Genomic DNA, 23,394 nt, shown 5'->3' with positions numbered 1-23,394 from the left:
TTCTGCCATCCCACTACTTTTCCACTATCTGTTTTTGCTCCTCCATTTTAACTAAACTTACAAAGTGCTTAACAGACCCTTCAAGTGAATGAACTGAAAAGTAGCAGAAAAGCCTTTCTCATAAACTTAAATACTCAATTCTCTTTTTTAAAAAGAACAAAGTTACAAATTGAAACAATTCTTAGAAAGTCTTCCCAAAAGTGTAATTTTACATTAGATTGATGATAGAAGATTTGTTTAAATTTTATTAAACTAAAATATGATAATTTTGGAAAAAAGGCCAACTGAATTTTAACTCACTAATAAAACAGAGGTGTATTAAACAAACTGGGCCCTTTCATAAAAGTATTAAATGACATGTGTGCACTATTAAACAAGTGATGTATAACTGCATGTGGTAAATGTTTCCTGAATGCCCGGATAGTCAAATACATTTCTGCCCTACTGCAAAATGTTCAGATGTGGGTACTACCATGCAGAGCTACTCAGCCCAGTCAATTAGGATGGTAACATGTGGGCCAGAATTATGGAGCATTGATGGCACTAAACATCACTAAGACAGCTCGTTCAAGTCCCAGTGTTTTTGTCTGTAATCGGATGGTTTTTTTGGAGTATTCTCCTGGGTGATGTGGCTGCACTATTTTCAGTATTATCTTGAAAAAAAGGTCCAGGAGAAACTGACCAATCAATAATCAAGACCATTTGATCTGATATTATAGCTCATAGAATTTATTTGTTCATCTCCATCAAGAAATTGTAAATGAATATTGAATATTGTTTGACATCCAACTTCGCCATCTAAAGCATCAAAAACAGTATGGCAGAGTTTTTGAGGTTCAATGAAACTGGGAAATCTACAGTGATTCGTTTTCTGGTTCAAATTTCTCTCCTTATTGAGCTGGTCTATTGTGAAAAGTAGGGCCTTAAAATCTAAATCAGGTTTATGAAATGGAGGTAAAACTATCACAGCTTAATGACCTATGCCTATAGTGGAAGAAAGGATAAGGAGTTTGTCTTGATGAGAATAGTTCAACTGAGTCCCCTACAGGCATTCTTTAGTACATATATGCAAGGCGATTTCCCATCTTATGATAAGAGGTATCATAGCAAAGTTTGGGATTTTGATGTTATTACGATCTAAAATTGCTAAAAGCATGCTTATCCAATTTTGGGCCAAACAACAAAGAGTGTCATTAATTAGGCTATAAACCATACAGTACATATTTTTGTGCTATGCGTAGTAATCATACCTTTATTTAATTTACGTCCCAGCTCTACAGTATTGCATTTGAAATTTCATAACTATCTATCATCAGGGGTGTAGATAACACGTCTTAGTATAATTCAATTTAATGTTAGTCATGTAAGGGACATGTCCCCGCATTTCTAAATTTATACTTATATACATATTTGTACTGTCTGTTTAAGATTTTGCGGCTCAGATACTATTTTAAAGTACATCAGTAACACTACTGTTCCTAGGCCAACCAGGGAACACTCACATGCCAGAGGCTGCCTGTATAGTCACAAATGTTCACGGCCTTGGTTATCAAAACTTAGTAATAAAATCACAGGTAAAAAACAAAAGTCCATTCAAAAGGTTTGGCCATGGTAATATGAACATTGTGGGTGCTCGCTTAAAGCAAAGAACCCAGACTGGTTACATTTTGTTTCATTTATTGACATTATTTTTGTCCAGGAGACTTAAATGACTAATCATTTTCATATAGAAAGGGAGCACTATAGATTTTTCAAGAAATTCAGGCAGCAAAAGAAGCTAACGAACAGACTCTCAGGGAGGCCGCAAAGTAGGATAAATTCCAGATGGCTGGAAACAAAACCAGTCACAGACGGCATCAATGAGACATAAAGTAGCAGAAGAAAGCAGGACCACCACACCGGTTGTATCCCTGGAGGAGAGAGAAGAACTCGCCTATGAAGGCGGAAAAGAATCAAAACAAGTGGAAACAACCGTCTCCAAAGACCTTAGTACAACAACAGAGTTGAGACTCCATATCACAATGACTATCTCCGAGGTGATATAAAGCTGAGTTGGCGTTTGCACCAAAAAGAGAGGTGCCATCAAAAGGCATATCAGTCAAAGCAGTATGCACAGCCTCCAAAATCATAGAAGTACCATGCGCGCCAAAGTAGAGCAATGGAAAAGGCCATAGCCTGACCAACAGAATCGGTAGTATCCATACACCGCGATGCTAAGTGTGGCAGCTTGCTGCCCATCTTGTACCAGGAGAACAAGAGCATTCCAGGCTTCATCCAGAAAGGAGGGCAAGAGTTTCACAAGGCATAGGAGAAGTGCAGTGTGCACACAAGAAGTGTTCAGCAAGCGCAGAACAGTGCTAGAAGAGAAAATATGCCTACCGCAAGTGTCAAATTTCCTGGCTTCTCTTTCCGGAGGAACAGGGGTAAGAACGTCAATATTGTGAGTGGCTAAAGCAGCCTGAACCACAAAACCTCTAGTAGAGGGATGTTGAAGTAGACAAGAAAGATCCTTTAGGGCCGGGCGATGCCTGTGAGAAATAGAGCTATCCACAGGGAGCACTGTTTCAGGTTTAGCCCAAGCACCCAACAGGATATCGAAAAGACTGTCACTATAAGGGAGTACAGGCTCAACATTAGACTAGGCTGAGTGTAGAACACCAGTTAAGGGGTCTGTTGACAATTCTACGGAGAGAAGGTGCAAATCCAGGGCAACCGAAACGCAATTGAGCACATCCACCAGCATGGAATGCCCCTCTATAGGCAAACCAGGAGGAGACAGGAGGCTGGTGAATATTCTCAGGCACCAGCGTCACCCAAGTCAGGTAAGCTGCTAGATTGTATAGGGGGTGATACCTAGTCCAGAATTGGAGGAGAACACACCAAACCTTTCTTTTGTAGTACTTCCACAACCATGGTCATCAAAAGGGAAAACTAGAGGAAGGGAGTCTGAGAAGATTAGCTTCATCGATACCGCAACTGGCGCTGTAACCGAAGCCGGTCGGCGCAAAGAAGGCGACGCCTCGACATCAAAAGGAGCGTCGATTGGCTCGACAACACCATCACTAGAGTGGCAGACAAGAGCCCAATGCAAACATTGGAATGATAAACCAGAAGGGAGCCGAAGGTGGGAGCTGCGATGGGCTGTTCATTGACGCCACTGAGGTGTTAGACACCAGAGGCCGGGCGCTCCAGAGGGAGGTGACGACCCAAAACAAAAAAGAGATAGATAATATTGTCTTCTCTGGGTCAAAGATGCCCTGACCCGAGGACAGGTAGGGAGAGGTGGTTCGGACTCATGCCTCTGCAATTCAAATGAAGAGCGGGGTAGGCAATGAAGGCAGGTGATGCCTCAACTTTGACAGCCGGCTCGAAGACTTACCTCCAGATGTCGAAAGCAAATGACGCCCACATGAACGGCTCCTAGCATGGACGAGCCGTTGGTCCCTAGAACGCTTAATGGACTAAGGATGATGAGCAGACGTCAAAGACTGTCACATCTGCGCTGCCAGAAGCTAAATGCAACGTTCCCTGAGCGCTTTCAGTCGGAGCTGCTGACAAGAGTTGCACTCATCGGAGTCGTGGTGCTAATCCAGACACCACATGCATTTTGAGTGATAATCCGTGGCGGACAATTGTCAACCACAGGACCACAAGGCTTGATCCCCGAGGAGATTGAAGAAAGGCATACTGCTCTGCTGATGAAAAGCATCAAGTAGGCGAAAACAGGCAGAGGAACTTCAGTGCAGATCCGTGTGTTAGCACAGAAAAGAAGGAACGGACGTTAGCGTGTCGGGGAGGGCTTATATGGTCTCCGTTCACCTCACATCCGGAGAGGACATTGCTGTGGAGTCGCTCTACGCCCTCTACCAGCACGCGAAGGTACTGCTGAGAAAATCTTAGGATCTAGTCTGGTGCCTGGGAAGGATTCTAAGAGAAGGAATCTGTGGCTAGATGTCTCCATCAGATAAAATAGTTCAAGAAAATATGGAGTTCATTATGGTATGCTTGTCAGAAAACGCTACCCACACAACTGTATTAATGGAATATAAACATTTATGTTAGTCAATAACAGAGGGTTTGACTTCCTGGAGACCAATACAGGAGGCCCCCTTAAGTGCTGCCTGTACTGCAGCCCATAAACGTTTAAAGTCCACATTCAAATTAACGCCCCGTTGCCTAGCAGATATCCAAAAGGCTAGGTGCGACTATAAGAACATATTGGAAGAAAGGAGAAGGGAATTATGAACTAAAGCCTGGGAATACTTGTCAGCTGCTGCTTCATTAAGGGTCAGCACCAAGTTTTGGGAGGTAATTAATCTTCCGTTCTTTTCTGACCAAGATAGTTCCAAGGTGGAAATTGATCCCTGAAGCTGTGTGAGTAACCCATTTCATGGGAGTATTCCAACCTATTGACAGACATCCACAGTATAATGTTGTTTCAACTAAGCCTGCCCTGATGGGGTTCCAGTTGACCGTTTTAAATCGAATATACACTTATGGGGTCCTGTCTTAACAAATGTGTTAAGGAGTGTGGTGGAGGGCAATATCCCTGAGTCTTGGAGATCGGCAATTTTGGTTCCCAACTTTAACAAGCATTAGAAATGCAATCGGGCTCGGATTTATTTGAGTTTGAGCTAATGGCATTGTAAATGCCAATGTATTGTTGCTATGTGTTATGGAGTGTGTTCATGTGGTGTGTACTGCCAGTGATCTCCTTGTGAGTGTGAGAATATTGCACCGTTACTGCCTGTGATGTCCTTCTTGTGAGTGTGAGGAGCTTGCACCTCTGCTGCCTGTGGTCTCCTTGTGAGTGCAAGAAGATTGCACTGCTGCTGCCTGTGATGTCGTTCTTGTGAGTGTGAGAAGCTTGCACCGCTGCTGCTTGTGATGTCCTTGTGAGTGGGAGAAGCTTGCACCTCAGCTGCCTGTGGTCTTCTTGTGAGTGTAAGAAGCTTGCACAGCTGCTGCCTGTGATGTCCTTCGTGCGAGTGTGAGAAGCTTGCACCGCTGCTGCCTGTGAGTATGAGAAGATTGCATTGAGCATCTCTGTGCTGTGCCTGTTCTTTGTAAGGGACTCTTGCTCTGTTGCTGCTGCTGCCTTGGCACAGTACCTGCTGTGAGTGTGTAAGGGAAGCTTGCACCACTGCTGCTTGTGATGTCCTTCTTGTGAGTGGGAGAAGCTTGCACCTCAGCTGCCTGTGGTCTCCTTGTGAGTGTAAGAAGCTTGCACAGCTGCTGCCTGTGATGTCCTTCTTGTGAGTGGGAGAAGCTTGCACCGCTGCTGCTTGTGATGTCCTTCTTGTGAGTGGGAGAAGCTTGCACCTCAGCTGCCTGTGGTCTCCTTGTGAGTGTAAGAAGCTTGCACAGCTGCTGCCTGTGATGTCCTTCGTGCGAGTGTGAGAAGCTTGCACCGCTGCTGCCTGTGAGTATGAGAAGATTGCATTGAGCATCTCTGTGCTGTGCCTGTTCTTCGTAAGGGACTCTTGCTCTGTTGCTGCTGCTGCCTTGGCACAGTACCTGCTGTCAGTGTGTAAGGGAAGCTTGCACCACTGCTGCTTGTGATGTATTTCTTGCGAGTGTGAGAAGCTTGTACCTCTGCTGCTTGTGGTCTCCTTGTGAGTGTAAGAAGCTTGCACTGCTGCTGCCTGTGATGTCGTTCTTGTGAGTGTGAGAAGCTTGCACCGCTGCTGCTTGTGATGTCCTTCTTGTGAGTGGGAGAAGCTTGCACCTCAGCTGCCTGTGGTCTCCTTGTGAGCGTAAGAAGCTTGCACAGCTGCTGCCTGTGATGTACTACTCACTACTCTAGTCTACTCACTACTCTACTCACTACTCTGCACTCACTACTCACTACTCTGCACTCACTACTCTGCACTCACTACTCTGCACTCACTACTCTGCACTCACTACTCTGCACTCACTACTCTAGTCACTACTCTAGTCACTACTCTGCACTCACTACTCTACTGACTACTCTACTCACTAGTCTACTCACTACTCACTACTCTGCACTCACTACTCACTACTCTACTCACTACTTTCTACTCACTACTCTACTCACTACTCATTACTCTGCACTCACTACTTTACTCACTACTCTACTCACTACTCTACTCACTACTTTCTACTCACTACTCATTACTCTGCACTCACTACTTTCCTCACTACTCTACTCACCTCACTACTCTACTCACTACTCAATACTCTGCACTCACTACTCACTACACTACTCTACTCACTACTCACTACTCTACTCACTACTCTACTCACTACTCTACTCACTACTCTACTCACTACTCTACTCACTACTCTACTCACTACTCTACTCACTACTCTACTCACATCTCTGCACTCACATCTCTGCACTCACATCTCTGCACTCACATCTCTGCACTCACATCTCTGCACTCACTACTAACTACTCTACTCACTACTCTACTACTCTACTCACTACTCTACTACTCTACTCACTACTCTACTCACTACTCATTACTCTGCACTCACTACTTTCCTCACTACTCTACTCACCTCACTACTCTACTCACTACTCAATACTCTGCACTCACTACTCACTACACTACTCTACTCTACTCACTACTCTACTCACTACTCTACTCACTACTCTACTCACTACTCTACTCACTACTCTACTCACTACTCTACTCACTACTCTACTCACTACTCTACTCACTACTCTGCACTCACATCTCTGCACTCACATCTCTGCACTCACTACTAACTACTCTACTCACTACTCTACTACTCTACTCACTACTCTACTACTCTACTCACTACTCTACTACTCTACTCACTACTCACTACACTACTCACTACTCACTACTCACTACTCACTACTCACTACTCTGCACTCACTACTCTGCACTCACTACTCTGCACTCACTACTCTGCACTCACTACTCTGCACTCACTACTCTGCACTCACTACTCTGCACTCACTACTCTGCACTCACTACTCTGCACTCACTACTCTGCACTCACTACTCTGCACTCACTACTCTGCACTCACTACTCTGCACTCACTACTCTGCACTCACTACTCTGCACTCACTACCCTGCACTCACTACTCACTACTCTGCACACTCACTCTGCACTCACTACTCACTACTCTGCACACTCACTCTGCACTCACTACGAGCCGGCTGCGGTACCAGCGAGGCAGAACAACAGGTCACCACGGAGAATCCTAAAACTGCAAGAAAACAAACACCACAAATGTCCAGCCATGAAGAATCGCCCGCGCAGTCTTAAGTACAAGATTCTGTTAGCAGCGCTAATAATTGCAAGACGGAAATGTGTTCTTCTGGTCTTAAAAAATAGACAATTGAGGAGGATTGTGCCTGGGGGAAGGATCGGTTATTTTAAGCTACGGCTGTGGACGCCCTCAACAGCCTGGAGTCACAAGTGCAGCCCTTGCAGGGCTGACTCAGGCTTTTATCCTCCTAGAGCCGTACAATCTGTAAGACTGATTGTGTAAAGAGCCTCGTATGAAATTCCCCTGAGAGATCCCCAGCGCATACCAAAAGGTGCATACAGTTACTAAAAGTCATAAATGCTAAAGATGGAAAGGCCAGCCAGGCATGAGAGATTTAAAAAAAAATGCGCGGGGTCCGTCTTTACCCCGAGACAGGTGCAAAATGGAGAAGTACAAGAAATATACTCAACCCACACTTAAACTTCAAACTAGGTCATTTCTCGCTCATTTATCAGGTTCGGTCAGCTGAAACCTTAGCAGGGCGGGCACAGGTTTGAATGTGCAGTTTCTCGCTGGTTTTTACTCAGTAGACAATATATTTATGTTTAAAATGTTAAGACCGTAACTTTTTGTGCGGGTTTATAGGTGCATGTGCCATGCTCCTCGAAATCCTGCGAGTGCTTTCCTTGCCCCCATCCTCAACACACACACACACACACACTTAATTTCCTATTATGCCCTAGTCGCTTATTTCCAAACTTGGGGATTGAGTGGCCGGGAGATGAACGATCTGTTTGTGCTTGGGACTGGAGTGACACTTTTTTATTGTGTATGATATGGAATATGCTACTTACCAGTATGCATCTGTTCTTGGCATAGAGGGCTGCAGAGTGGTACATTTATGAATAGATCGCCATCTGGTGTTGGGCTCGGATGATTGCACTTTGTTTTTCTTCTGGAGAAGTCTTTGTCGTCATAGGTGACTCCTCCTCTCGGTGTTAGTGCACATGGGCATCGGCTCCATCCTTAGATTGTTTTGCCATAGTAGGGTTAGATGGAGTAGTGTAGTGTAGTACATAAAGATATGCCCATGTAAATGTATCTAAATAAGATAATGTTGGGACAGACACAGGTTTCCGGGGAGGCAGGGAGGGCATGTACCACTCTGCAGCCCTCTATGCCAAGAACAGATGCATACTGGTAAGTAGCATATTCCGTTCGAGGCATATGGGCTGCAGATGGTACATTTATGAATAGATTGTACAGCAGTTACCTCCCTAGCGGTGGTCACCAGTGTCTGTCGCAACTGTCTGAAATAGAGTTTTTAATACAGCTTGGCCCACTCTGGCTTGTTGTGCAGCCTGTACATCAACACAGTAGTGCTTTGTGAATGTATGTGGTGTAGACCAAGTTGCTGCTCTACATATGTCATCTAGGGGAATGTTCCCTAAGAATGCCATAGATGCTCCTAGTTTTCTTGTGGAATGAGCTCTAGGAGGAACAGTTAATGTTCTCTTTGCTTTAATGTAACATATTTGTATACATCTTACAATCCATCTTGCGATGCCTGCTTTAGAGATAGGATTGCCCTTATGTGTTGGGGAAAATGCTACAAATAGTTGTTTAGTTTTCCTGAAGTCTTGTGTTCTTTCTATGTAGTACAAAATGGCTCTTTTAACATCTAGTGTATGTAGAGCCCTTTCTGCCACCGTCTGTGGCTTTGGAAAGAAGACTGGTAATTCCACTGGCTGATTGATGTGGAATGCTGAAATTACTTTAGGCAAGAACTTTGGGTTTGTTCTAAGAACCACTTTATTCTGGTGTATCTGTAGGAATGGTTCTTGTATTGTTAATGCCTGTAACTCGCTTACTCTTCTGAGTGAGGTAATGGCTATAAGGAATGCCACCTTCCATGTAAGGAATTGTATTTCGCACCTATGCATAGGTTCGAAGGGTGGCCCCATTAGTCTGGTGAGTACTACGTTGAGGTTCCAGACTGGGGAAGGTGGTAATCTTGGTGGAATGACTCTTTTAAGACCTTCCATGAATGCTTTTATCGCTGGTACTCTGAACAGTGATATGCGCTGCCTGTTTTGTAGGTATGCTGCTATAGCTGCTAGATGTACTCTGATAGATGTGTACGCTAGATTACATTGCTGTAAGTGTAACAAGTAGCAAATAATCTCCCTTGTTGATACGTCTAGAGGGTTGATATTGTTATTAGTACAGTGTATAGCAAACCTCTTCCACTTAGCTGCATAGCATGCTCTGGTGGTTGGACGTCTCGCTTGTTTAATTATTTCCATGCAATTTGGGGGGAGATCCAAGTACCCAAATTCTAGGATTTCAGGAGCCAGATCGCTAAGTTCAATTGAGTTGGATCTGGGTGCATTATTTCTCCATGGTTCTGTGTAAGGTGCATGGGTAGAATTCGTAGCTTTTGATGTGGCACTTGTGAGAGTTGCAGGAGCGTGGTGAACCACGGCTGTCTTGCCCACGTGGGTGCTACTAGTATCATGGTCATTGAATGTTGTTGCAGTTTCCTGAGCACTAATGGGATTAGTGGGAGAGGGGGAAAAGCGTATGCAAATTTGTTGGACCAATTTATCCATAACGCATTGCCCTGCGACAGGTGATGTGGGTACCTGGACGCGAAGCTTTGGCATTTTGCGTTCTGATGAGTGGCAAATAGGTCTATCTCTGGTTGTCCCCATCTTTGGAAGAATGGCTGCAGTATTTGTTGGTGCAGTTCCCATTCGTGTATTTGTTCCGACTGTCTGCTTAAGATGTCTGCTATCTGGTTTTGAACTCCTGGTAGGTGTTCGGCTAACAGATAGATGTTTTGAGGAATGGCCCATCTCCAAATTTCCTGTGCTAGTCTGGATAATTGGAGAGAGTGCGTCCCCCCCTGTTTTTGAATATAATACATTGCTGTCATGTTGTCTGTTCTGATCAGGACTGCTTTGTGGATAACATGTATCTGAAAGGCTTTCAATGCTAGAAACACTGCCAGTAGTTCTAGATAGTTGATGTGCAGTGTTCTTTCCTGCACACTCCACCTTCCTTGTACTGTGTATTTGTCCATATGTGCTCCCCATCCGGTGAGCGATGCGTCTGCTGTTATTGTCACCTGTGGAATTGGCTCTAGGAACGACCGCCCCTTGGTAATGTTTGTTCTGTTCCACCACTTCAGAGAACGGTGTGTGCGGTCGTCTACCAACACCAGATCCGTAATCTGTCCTTGAGCCTGATTCCACTGTGTCGCTAAACATTCTTGTAGCGGACGCATTTGTAGTTTTGCATATGGTATTAGCAGTATGCAGGATGACATCATGCCTAATAGCTGCATGAACACTCTTGCTGTTAGTGAGTGTTGTGGCTGAAATCTCTGAATGATTGTAAGCATTGCTTGGACTCTGATTGGGTTGGGGTACACTTTGGCTTTTTCTGTGTCTATGGTAGCCCCCAGATATTGTTGAACTTTGTTTGGTTGTAGGTGTGACTTTGTGTAGTTCACCGTGAACCCTAGCTGGTGTAGTAGCTGAATTGTCTTTTGTGTGTGTTGCAGACACTCCTCTTGCGACCTGGCTTTTATTAGCCAGTCGTCCAAGTATGGGAAGACATGAATTTGTTGTCTTCTTAGGTGAGCTGCTACCACTGCCAGGCATTTTGTGAACACCCTTGGTGCCGTCGTGACACCAAATGGGAGGACTTTGAACTGATAATGTTGTCCTTCTACCACAAACCTGAGGTATTTCCTGTGGGCTTTGTGAATAGGGATATGAAAGTAAGCGTCTTTTAGATCCAGTGTAGAAAGAAAGTCCCCTTTCTTCAGTAAAGGAAGTACTTGTTGGAGCGTGACCATGTGGAAATGTTCCGAATTTATGTATGCGTTGAGAGGTCTTAGGTCCAGTATTGGCCTTAGAGACCCGTCCTTTTTGGGGATTAGGAAGTATAGGGAGTATACTCCTGTTCCCTGTTGGTGCTGTGGAACCTTCTCTATGGCATGCTTTTCTAGCAGTGATATTACTTCCTGTTTTAACAGTGTCAGGTGATCTTGTTTCATTGGACGCTGTTTGGGGGGGATGTTTGGTGGGGTAGCTGTGAGTTCTAGGCAATAACCATGTTGGATAATTTGTCTTACCCACTTGTCTGATGTGATGTTTTCCCAGACAGGTAGGAACTGTGATAGGCGTCCCCCTACCGGTGTTATATGGTCTGGGGGAAGCTCTATGAAGTCACTGTTTTGGGGTTGGAGAGTTGCGGTTGTTGTTGTTTCCGCGACCTCTACCCTTGTTGTTGTTACCCCTGTATCCACCTCTAGAATTACCTCTGGGTGATGTAGGTGTAAAAGAGGTTTGCTGTTGGTTTGTACCTGTACTTTTGGATCCTCCTCTATAGGTGGATCTACGAAAGGAACCTCTTTGTGTCGGCTGTTGCAATGCTCCCATTGATTTAGCCGTTTCTGTATCCTTTTTCATTTTTTCTAGGGCCTCATCTGTCCCTGTGCCAAAAAGTGTTTTCCCATCAAAAGGTTGGTTAAGTAACGAGGTTTGTACCTCTTGTTTGAATCCTGACACTCTGAGCCATGCATGTCTCCTTAACATGATGCTTGTATTTGTCGACCTTGCCGCAGTTTCTGCCGCGTCTAGGGCGCACTTTATTGAAGTGTTAGTAATTAACTTCCCTTCTTGTATAAGTTGATCAGCTCTCTTTTGATGTTCTTTAGGGAGATGTTTGATGAGTGTTTCTAACTCATCATAATGCGCTCTGTCATACCTTGCAAGTAGTGCTTGCGTATTAGCTATGCGCCAACTGTTTGCCGCTTGAGATGCTACTCTCTTGCCAGAGGCATCTATTAGTTTAGACTCTTTGTCAGGAGGTGGCGCTTCTCCTGTAGATAAAGAGTTTGCTCTCTTGCGAGCGTTTGTGACCACTAGTGAGTCTAGAGGAATTTGTCCCTTAATGTATATTGGGTCTTTTGGAGCTGCCCTATATTTTTTATCAATTCTTGGGTTCAATACCCTAGCCCTCACTGGGTCTTTGAATATCTCTGATGTATGACTGAGAAGGCCTTTTAGCATTGGTAGTGTTCCTGATGTTTTTTGTGCAGTAGGTAGTGTCTCTAATAAGAAGTCCTGTACTAGAGGTTCTGTATGTAGGTCTACCTTATGAAATGTTGCTGCTCTAGTAATGAGTTGTGCAAACCCAGTATTGTCATCAGGAGGTGAAGGTTTTGAGGGATATGACTCAAGGTCGGTATCATTACCTGATCCCACATTATACTCCTCCCATGGGTCTGCCTCCTCTGGGATTGTGTCCTCATCATCCCCAGGGTGTTCCCCCTCCCCTGTGTCACTCTCTCCATCTGTTGTAGGTGTAGATGGACGTGTGGGAGGAATATCTGGCCTATTGTGAGGAAGAGGCGAAGATGGTGTGTGAGGTTTGGGAGAAGGGGGAGGAGTTGTATTCGTCCCCATTGTTCTCTTCTTTGGATGAGCCTTGTCGTCCAAATGTTCATGTTTCCTCTTTTTAGGTAGTTCTGTGACTACCTTGCCAGTCTTTGGGTCAATAAACAAAGTCTTTTGTTTAGGATCCGTTCCGTGTTCCTGTGTCGGTACCGCAGTTTTCGGTTCCGAAAGGTGTTTTTTCTTTGAAATGTCCATTTGTATTTTCGGTGCCGAAGTTTTGTTCGGATCCGACTTCTTCGGTATCGAAGATGTCCCCGGTGTCGAGGGTGTTTTCGGCGCCGAAGCGTGCTTCGGTGTCGACATGGACTGCTTCGACTTCGAGCTTTCCTTGACCTGGTGCTTCGGTGTCGATGTGGTCGGTTTATCGGAACCGGAACCACTATGATGGGGGACCGAGTGTTTCGGTTTCTGTTTCGTTGCCGGGCTCGAAGGCGGGGCGTTGGAAACTTTTTTCGGTTGTCTGACCGGGCTCGAGGGCGGGGTCGACACCGTGCGGGGTCTGTTTTTCGGTAAAGGGACGTCGTCACTCACGGTTTGTTGGACGTCGATTTCCTCGACGTCGGACTCGTCCGCTTCTGACCCCGCCTCGTCGGCCTCTTCTTCCTCCTCTTCTGGGTGCTGGTCCTCGAACAGCTCCGGGATTGCTTGTGACTGCATTCTCGATACCTCGTGTCTTCGGGCTCGACGGTTTCTAATCGTCGACTTTGACGAGAACGCTGCACAGGCCTCACAGTCCCTTAATTCGTGTTCAGGGGACAAGCAGAGGTTGCACACTTCGTGTAGGTCCTTGTGTGGGAACTTAGCACCACACGTTGGACATTTCTTGAATGGAGTCCTTTCCATGGACCCCGGGCTGGACTACGTCGAGTTTCTCGTAGTCGTCGTCCTTCGAATCGCGTCGGTATGGAGTGAAGTCGCGTTCGATAACGATACCGTCGATTTGGAAAGGAATACGCGCCGGTTATAACCTTCTTTGTTGAAGTCGGTCCGGAGCGCTTCGATCCTCATCCGAACCCGATGGCGGAAAAAAACAATCTAAGGATGGAGCCGATGCCCATGCGCACTAACACCGAGAGGAGGAGTCACCTATGACGACAAAGACTTCTCCAGAAGAAAAACAAAGTGCAATCATCCGAGCCCAACACCAGATGGCGATCTATTCATAAATGTACCATCTGCAGCCCATATGCCTCGAACATTTATTTTCGGAGGAAAAGAGTGCCTTTCTCGGGGCGATAAAATCTGCCAGCAGAGACATTTGTTTTGGTTGTTTGAAGGAACATTGCGATGTTGGAGGCGTCATGTCACTTCGTGTTCGTGGGGAGACGGGGGCTCCTTCTCGTACTGCTGGAAGGGGCGTGGGCATGAATGGGGGCGCCGTGGGGATGGGACTGTGCAGGGCCTGTGAAGTCACTGGCCCGAGCTTTCCGGGGCGGTGTGTGCAGGGCGCGCTGACAGCCCGGCCGCGGCCGCCCTTCTTTGCCGCTTCCCGGGGCTGTTTCTCCAAACGGAATAGCTTTGTTTCCTAGATGGATCCGGCTGGCGGCAGATTCTTATAATCACAAATATAGTCATGATAATGAGATACAAAAAGTGCCGATATTACAATAAAAGCGGGGTTCCCGTAACGGAAGAGAAGGGAGCCAGGCAGCGCGCTGCCCGGGTCCTGGACTGGTAATTGAGCCCGAGCCGGTGATGTCTAAATCAGGCGGGGAGACGGGGAGTGAGCCAGAGAGCGGCAGAGCAGCTCCCCGGGCCGGCAGGAAGGAGCCGCACACGGCGTCTATGCCTGTGTGCACGTGAGGAGGACGCGCGCCCGACAAACACACTGCTAGATGGTGAACGCGCGCACACCATCTGGAATGCATTACACGGCCACCCTGACAGCCTGACAGCTCCTAATTAAGATGAATGCACTTTCGAGCACGTAACCGCACGAAATATGCCCAAAATGGCGCCCGAAAATTACAACTGCCCAATAGCATCAAGACTACTAAAAATACATCACCGTGAACACCAATGACCATTCAGATAATAAAAAAATTAAGGAATGTGTCTTTCCCGAGGCCTTAACACACTTTTTTTTTCTTTCTGTACTAATAGGATCTCGGGCTCCGCCCGAGCCCTAAAAAGGGAGCTAAATCAGCGCCAGCTTGCAATAGGCCAATCTCCCTAATTTATTCTATTGCAAAAATCCAGGGACGGGTAATTTTGGCCCGCCTTGAGACTGTGTAGAAGAGAATAAGGTCTCAATGCCCGCACAATTTGGGTTCAGGCCAGATATATGCAAAACAAATACTAAACCTCCATCTTATCACAAGCAAATACGTGAAGGTAAAAAGGGGGCATTCACATGGCATTCATTGATCTATTGAGTGCTTTTCATTTAATTAACAGGGATAAGCTATGGGAAATAATGCAGAAGTTGGGGGTTGAACCAGAACTCCTCACCCTAGTAAAACAGTTGCATTATGATTTGAAAGCCTTGGTACGATGTGGTCCGCAGGGGGAATTAGGATCACAAATAGAGTTCCTAAGAGGAGTAAGACATGGATGAATGTTAACCCCATTCCTTTTACTGCTCTACATAAATGGAATAACCGAACATTTAGCAAGAGTGGGATTGAGTATATGGAGGGGTTGGATTTTAAAGTGAATCAGTTGAAATAAATGCGCTGACATGTGGGCCATGGCCACTATGCACTAAAACTAAGCACTTTAGAATGGGGGGGAACACCACTTAAAAGGACAACCAATTTTAGTTACTTAAGAATCATTTTTAGCTTCTTGTTAAGGTGGAAATCAAATCTCCAAATGAAATTACAACAAATGGGAAGGACCATGGAAGCCATTTTCCAATTTGCACAGATTTTAAAGCAAACCATTAGCGGAGATGATAGTCCTGTATAAGTCAAAATGCATCTCGGCTACTCTCTATGGGGCTGGAGTGTGGGGGTATCAAAAAGCAAATGCACTCCAACGCACAGAAAATGGCTTCACACACAGGTTTGGTCGCAGTCCCTAAAAATACTTAATATTTTGTTTGCCATGAGGTGTTGGGGCTACCTTCTGTAGGGGATCAGATAAGAATTGCCCTATTTCATTTATGGATAAAATGTTGGCAGAAGCCAAAGTCAGGTTTGGTGAGGGTGTGTCAGGGTGCATATCAGACTGTTTATCACTAGAAAGCGTAAATAGAATACCATGGTTGGCGTCGCCACATGGAGCAATATCTGGATGAGAGATTACGGAGCGTTTTGAAAAACAAGACTGTGAGCTTTATGTACAAATAACAACGGTTAAAAATGTTGAACCATACCTGTTAAGAATAAAGAACACAACTTATTGATCATATTTAACATATCTTAGACTGAATGTAATTCAGTTTAAAGTTGCTTTTCCAATACAATGTGTATGGCAGCATGAATTATCCCCATGTCACTGTTACAATGTTACAAAGCAGAGCATGTGCCACTTTACCTTATTCTGTTTTTTATATTAAAGTTCCAGAGTTGCTTTCCTGGCACAGATTATGCAACAGCTGACAGCAGTGGAGTTTTTACAAAAATTATCTTCGAAAGATATATGCCATGCAGTTTTAAATCTGATCAAAAGTGCCCTGCAAATTAGAAAACGTTATGAGCTTGTAACCCTCTAATTGATGTATGTATGTAAAATTCTGTGTATTATGATGATTTTGTTTCAATTATTGTTAAGAACAGATTTTAGAATGATATCAAAGATACTTTTTTATATTGTACCGATTGTTTTTATATGTTTTACATGCCTTTATGGTAAAATGCAGAATAAAGATTGTTTAGATGATGACACTCAGCTGAGTATGCACTGCTAGGTACAATATTTTTCTTTCCGCTGGATTACCTGTTTAATACATCTAGGGCCCATAGGATCCCTACCTGGGCACAAGTTCACAGCGCTGTAGATGTCAATGGTGAGTGTTTAACTCACTGAGCCATCTTATAGAGCTTGATGCAACAGTTTTGCGATTTCTTGATATAACAGAACTGCAGACAGTGGACCACTCTGGTTCCAAGCACCAACCCCAATATCTCCAATATAATTTGTATTCTAAAGTACTGGCGTGCAGTTTTCAAATGCCCCCTGTCCCCAAGGGCATATCCAAGAGAGTTGGAAATAGTCTATATTTTTTGTAAATGAAAAAGCACCGCTATGAAGTTAAGTGTCCAATGATTCGTTGGAGAGTATTAACTCGTTAGGCCACATTCATACAGACGCTGAATCGTAAGCAATGTTGGATAGATATATGGAATTCAATGTTCCTTTATTAGTCCATATAAACACCAGCCAACGCGTTTCGTTCCGTTACCGGAACTTCTTCAGGGCTAAATTATTTTCCAGACGCTAGGTGTTACTAATCCGAAATCCTCCTGGGTTAGGGTTTCCTTGCTATATTCGACCCATTTACATATCAATATCCATTAGGAACATTGAATTCCATATATCTATCCAACATTGCTTACGATTCAGCGTCTGTATGAATGTGGCCTAACGAGTTAATACTCTCCAACGAATCATTGGACACTTAACTTCATAGCGGTGCTTTTTCATTTACAAAAAATATAGTTTTGCGATTTCTAACTGTTGCATGAAAGCGGTGTTACCATTAACTATTCTAATGGCACTCAATTTATGAACCTCAGAAGGAAGAAATGATTATTTGACCTTGCCAGTCTTCGAGCTTGTAACCATCGAAAGAGCCCCCTTGCTGGTAAATTGAGAGTTCTGCTTCACTCACCTTATATATGATTAAATCATGCTTGCCATCCTGAAGCGTTGTCCCATTTGCATTCATCAGCTTGACAAAGGCCATCCCAAAAGGTTTTTCTGATCTATCTCTTGCTACGAAGAAAGGGAAATAGAGAAACAAAGGAAGTGAACTGGGATCTAGCATCTGGAAAGCAAACTGGTATAATCCTTTAGTCAACTTTGATAATCAAGCGCAAGATCTTATCTCACATTTCCAACATTTAAACGTACGATTACAGCTACCATTTTAATAAAGTCCATATAACAGTGAAGGCTAAACTTATATCACATATGATGCTGAAGCATATTAAAATCATAGCTCTTTAAATAGGGCAAAGCAGCTACAATAGATTACTACCAACACAACTAAACTAGCACAGGCTTTCTGAACATATCTGATTTACAAAATGACGCAAAGTATGAAGAATTAGTAAATTACATCTTTAACGCCATTTAACATTTGTAAATTCACTTTACTGCGTATAGAGAAAAATTGGTCTATGATGCCCAAATCACAAGACATAACGATTTGATATATCTTAAGCTAATAAAAAGCTCCGCAAAGAGCTGTAATACTCCAGCCTTTGAATGTTATTCTTAACTGTGTCACATAGAGTAGTGTATCAACAAATATACAGAGAAATGCCAAATAAATTGAAGGACCTGCAAGAAAAGTCTGTTTTCACACAAGGTATGTCGGCATCCTTTCGTGTAAAAAGAGGAAGTTGTTATAATAAAGACTTCAGGCACAAACAGTGCCACTCGGGGTAAAGGTACCACTTCAGTTAGTGACTTTGGCCAGCACATTGTGTGACAGCCCAGTATGCTAAACATACAACAAAATATTTCCATTAAATGTGTACTTACATTCTTGAGATGAACGGTGTCGAAAGGTAAACCTCAAGTGACAGCGACTGACGTCTTCTATTGCAATAGACACCTATGAACCAATAAGAACAGTAGTTCCATCAAGGGAAAGGATGTAACAACTAGTTTATTGTACTAGAAACTATCCCCAGAGCTGAATCCTTAAATCCACCATGAAGGTCCTCCAACTGTAAGCCTATCATCAATACCAGAGTGCACATTGCGCCGACATCAATAAAGAACTAAGCGTGATATCCCTACCCGAATCCACTAATAATGAGAGAAAGACCAGGGAAAAGACTACACAGGATTACAACTTTAGGACATTTAATCTGTTACAAAACAATTACTGTTGTATGCACAATACAATATAGTGGCATTATTACAACCATACACACTAAATTATACAATTCTGTAATGAACGTTTAATTAGGAAATATAAAGCTGTGATGATCGCTAAACTACAACTAAAATATACAGTATGTATTTTCAGCATGAACATGGTTACAGTATGCCTTTAAGTTGCTTGCAATCAGCCCCAAAGTGGCTACAGAAAAACTCTTCTTCATTCAGCAACCAAGAACCCCAGTGAAGCATGTATACCATGGAATGCACTGGAGCCATTTCCTTTATTTGCATGGGGGTATTTGTGTGAAAATCAGGGAATTCCTTTTACTTTATCAAAGATCCACTGAACAAGGCTGAATATGTACAACAGCCATAGACTGGTGCACATTTTGCACCAACCTACAGCTGCTTTGGGAGGGGCCGGTAGGGTCCTAACCTTCGGCTGCTGGCCTCCAAATGGGCATGTTTCTCCACTAACAGACAATGAGAGGCCACCAAAACAATGCAATGTACGGAGGCAGGCAGCACCTCTACATATCCTTGCTATGTGCCAGTGATACATTGGACACAGACATTGAGATGGTCTTGGGAGCCCATTGAAATTTGTGCATTCAGGGTTTGGATCTCTCTCACCGTGATATTCAGCCCCCAGGGGAAAGTTGTATTACAGAAAACTCTTGGTGAGGAAAACAAAAATTTAAAAGGTGGATCTAACGCTTTAATTAGTCTTAGATATTGGTAACACATTTCCTTACTTACTGTGCCACTAACGGCAGGAACCAAACATATGCAAATCAGTGTTCTCCTACCCCAGTAGAGACAGTCCAGCATGAACTACAGGCTCCACCACCTATGTATGGGAATAAAAGCCTAGACACGTTTCAGACTGCATAGGCCTCATCAGTGAGGTATTGCTTGAGACGAATGGCACAAGGAGCTAGAGTAGATACAGTCTAGCAGTTGAGGTTGGACTGTTCCTAACAGAGTAAAGGCAAGACTAATTGGCTATGGTTGGCCTCTCTCCATACTGGCCGTGTGAGTAAAAAACAATGGACTGGAATGTGGCCCAGAGTAATTACCAGTGGTTTCGAAAAATTCAAGAATTCTGCCCATCACTTTTTGTTTTTCTCACTGAAATCTGCTAGTTGTGAAGGGCATCTTCAGGCACGGGTCCCAGAGGTATCAACGCACAGTACTCAAGTCGCATTTATTAGTATCTCATGGTTTGTGATGTGTCATAGGGCACATGAGTGTATTCCCTGTACAAATGAATGACCATCATTAGGCAACAATAATTTTGAAGGTCCTTCGTGCTACAATAAATGTGAACGAGTGGATGTGTGAACAACTCATCATTAGCCTTGTGAACTGTGGAAAAGTAAATTTTGCCATGTTCTGTGTCCCTACGTGTCCTCCATCTTATGTTATGTGTGCATGATTAATATGCATATGTATTCCCCATGTTTGATTAAAGACGCAATTACAGTTGTGTCCATCTCTAGTATGCCAGTTTCCAGTTCACGTGAATACTACGAATATCAGGCCTATGTAAAGTTACGTTGCCACGTTTCCCAGTGTGCACGTTATTTCATTGTAAAGTCCCCGTTTCTAGGCCTCAAAAGGGCCTGGACACCAGATTCAGCTCCTGTCTCCTGAATCCTCGCTGAGGAGCGATACAGCCCCCACCTGTATCCTCGACCCTTCACTTACTTCCTGCCTCACAGTGCCCGGCTCGGCCTGGCTCTGCCTACGAGTCTGCCAAGAGTATGTTATGATTCTAGTTATCAGTCCAGCCCTCCTTCTCTGCATTCCTAAACTACTGAATCGCATCAATAGTTTCCGTCATCGTCTAGCCTTTACGTCTCCATGTAAGAGAAATACTGAATTAATGGTCATTTAATATTCTTCATCACGCACTACATGTAGAATAATGCATGCTCCAGTCTTAGAGTCTGTTAGCCTCTCCCCTCCTGACTTTTAGTTTATATCAATATGTCCTCTAAACATTAGATACTAGATAGGGTTTAGGTACATGTCGCCCTGACTCTCCAGACTTCAGTCTCTACTCCTAGCACAGAGTTCATAGCCCCCAGCTTCTCCTAGTAACACGTCATTGTCAGCTTGCGCGCACCATTAGGTTAGAGGTCCCGGCTCCTTGGGTAGCCCCCTCCATGTTTCCGCCCCATTTATGACATATTCTGTTACGTTTACATCACATATCTATGTACACGCCTCTTGTTACACCTACTTTCACCCTTATCTTTCGCGACTGCTATTGACCACACCCACTGCTCCGCCTATCATATGTATTGTAATGCAACTGTTTTAGTATATATGCTTGTGCACTGTTACTAAATGTTACCCATTCCCTTACGCCGATTCCTTTCCCTTGATCCTGTCCCAGGCAGCGCTGCCATCCTGTTCCCGTGCAGGTTGTCCTGTTCCTGTCCTTTATGCTGTATTAAACCTGCAAACTCCTACTACCTCGAATCTTGACTCTTATTTATTGAGCTATCTGTTATTGCTATGTCCAGTAAAACCTAGATCCGGTATTATTTATTTATATACCACAGAACCTTGCACATTCTTTGCAGATATTCAAACTGAGAGCCAAGTCAGACATTTCTAGCATCCATAACAACTTAATTTGTTTTGTGACCTATGCATTTCCTGAAGAGTACCACTGCCTATCATAGAAGTGAGAACAAAGCACCAAGAAACAAGGCTCTCTCAAAAGAGAGATCAGAACTTAAATAGAGAGGAAACGTTAGGTTATTTTTGAACTGATATGTTTTGGAGTCATTTGTACGTAAATGGCTGGCTGTTGGCATGCCTCTTTTAATGTGCTTTAAAGCCACTCCAGTTGCGTACGTATGCGGACAGGGGAGATAAAAGTGGTTGGTCAACTCTGGTATGATATTAACAAGAAAATCATTCATAAGTTATTGGTGGAACCTCACTTTCTCCACACTTTTCAATTTTCTTTGTAAACAGATTTTATTGGTTTTTGTTATCAATACATGATGATCCACAAACATAATATAGTAAAATCTGAGCAGCATGTTTTCAACCAACATCTTGACAGCATCTGCGTCAAACAACAACCCCCCCCTAATTCATCCATCGGTCCTCCCTTTAGTCGCGTCCATACGTCAATATATTGTTTAGCTGTGCCCAAACTGGAATCATTCTTTCACATCAAGTATGAGGTTGTTTGCGATCAAAGAGTCCGTGATCTCAAATCAGCTTTGCACCTTATCAGCAGCAGTGACCAGGCGCATATGCATCACGATCATTTCAGACAGGGGCACTCTCCTGAGAATTACCTGGGGAAACTGCTGTTGATGAGAGATCCGGGCCTTTCATACTGTGTACTAATACTTCCCAGGCATTAGCCATGTCCAAGGAACCACATCTCTGCCGAGCTTCTCGGAGCAGTACTGCACTCTCATACCCTGCCAATCTCTCAAGCTATCTGTGCCTTATTTGCACCTGTGTCCCCCCAGCGCCTTCACAATTCCTGGTGATTTCCCTTTTTGCTAGTATTAAGCCAACTCCTGGAATCTAGTCATAGGCTTGGGCTTAGTAATAAGCGTGTACCAGCCTAAAACGCAGTGCCACGGTGAAATGGGGATCTCCTTTGATGCAATATATGCAACAGTATTCACAATTCTACCCCATACTCTGAGAGCAACGGGCAACTCCACATCACATGTAGGAACTCTGCCCCTTCTTCCTTACATCTTGGGCATGCAGCCCCCACTGTGTGAAAGTGTCTATTGAGTTTTACGGGGGTGAAGTTTGCCCTATGTATTACATAGAAGTTGATTAATTTGAAATGAGCATTTCGTGAAAATGTCCTTTCCAGTATATTCGTCCAGTCACCTAGGCCTTCCTCCCATTCGGCCCGTAAGGAGTTAAGGGGTGCAAGTATATCTCCCCATACCACCCTATGAGTAGGTGACTGCCTTGTAAGTGCAGTAGGTGACTTCCTTGTAAGTGTCCGAGGCCATAGCTATGTACTGACAGCTCCTATGATCCGTGGTTCAGTTAAGCCCACCTAAGGGCCAATTTATTGTGGTCCTCACTGCTCCATACAGTAAAAAGTGCTCCTGAGGTAAATCAATACCTCCAACATATTTAAAGGTATGTTGGGCGAGAATGGCCTTCTCACCCATATTCTTTGTAAACATCTACTCCAAATGTGATACAATACTTGAAATTCGGTGTTATCATTTCCATGGGGGTGTCCCAATCTCAGCAGTACTTTGGTCAATTGGAGGAGATCAGATGTATAATTGGTCACCTCTCATTCCATCAATTGTCTGCCTGCCATCCACTTCTGGTAGCAATTGCAATTGCGCAGCAAGGTTGTAGGATTCAAAATAAAGGACAGCCAGGCCTCCCTCCGCTAGGGGTCTCTGCAACGTGGTTAACGCTACTCATCCATGGCCTGCACCCCAATCTTTGAATAATGCTTGTGGAATCCACACAGGCAGTGTCACTAAGAAATGGAGCAACCGGGGCAGTGCTACCATTTTAATCAATGCCACCTGTCCTGCCACTGAGAGGGGAAGTGTCTTAAAAAAATCTAAGCTCACTCTAAGTGCCCTGATCGAATTCCCCACATTGCCATCTAGCAAGTCAGCTGGGGCATGGTATATGTTTACTCCCTGGTAAAATAGGCATCTAGGTTCCCACTGTAGTAA

The 23,394-nt window shown here is 44.1% G+C and overlaps 1 protein-coding gene across 1 annotated transcript in view; it reads right to left on the bottom strand.

The window, feature by feature from the left end:
* DOCK5 (dedicator of cytokinesis 5) overlaps positions 1-23,394 on the bottom strand; it is an 852,732-nt gene that overhangs the window by 394,440 nt on the left and 434,898 nt on the right. Inside the window, exons 16-17 of the mRNA XM_078666602.1 lie at positions 18,338-18,410; positions 17,460-17,563 (exon numbers count right to left, since the gene is read on the bottom strand). Of these exons, the coding sequence (XP_078522728.1) occupies positions 17,460-17,563; positions 18,338-18,410 (177 nt within the window). The remainder of the gene's footprint in view (positions 1-17,459; positions 17,564-18,337; positions 18,411-23,394) is intronic.

The sequence above is a fragment of the Lissotriton helveticus genome, chromosome 11 (assembly GCF_964261635.1).
Source record: "Lissotriton helveticus chromosome 11, aLisHel1.1, whole genome shotgun sequence".
NCBI classification, from domain to species: Eukaryota; Metazoa; Chordata; class Amphibia; order Caudata; family Salamandridae; genus Lissotriton; species Lissotriton helveticus.
The sequence above is the reverse complement of the archived record's forward strand: the minus strand, read 5'-3'. Positions and strand labels throughout refer to the sequence as shown.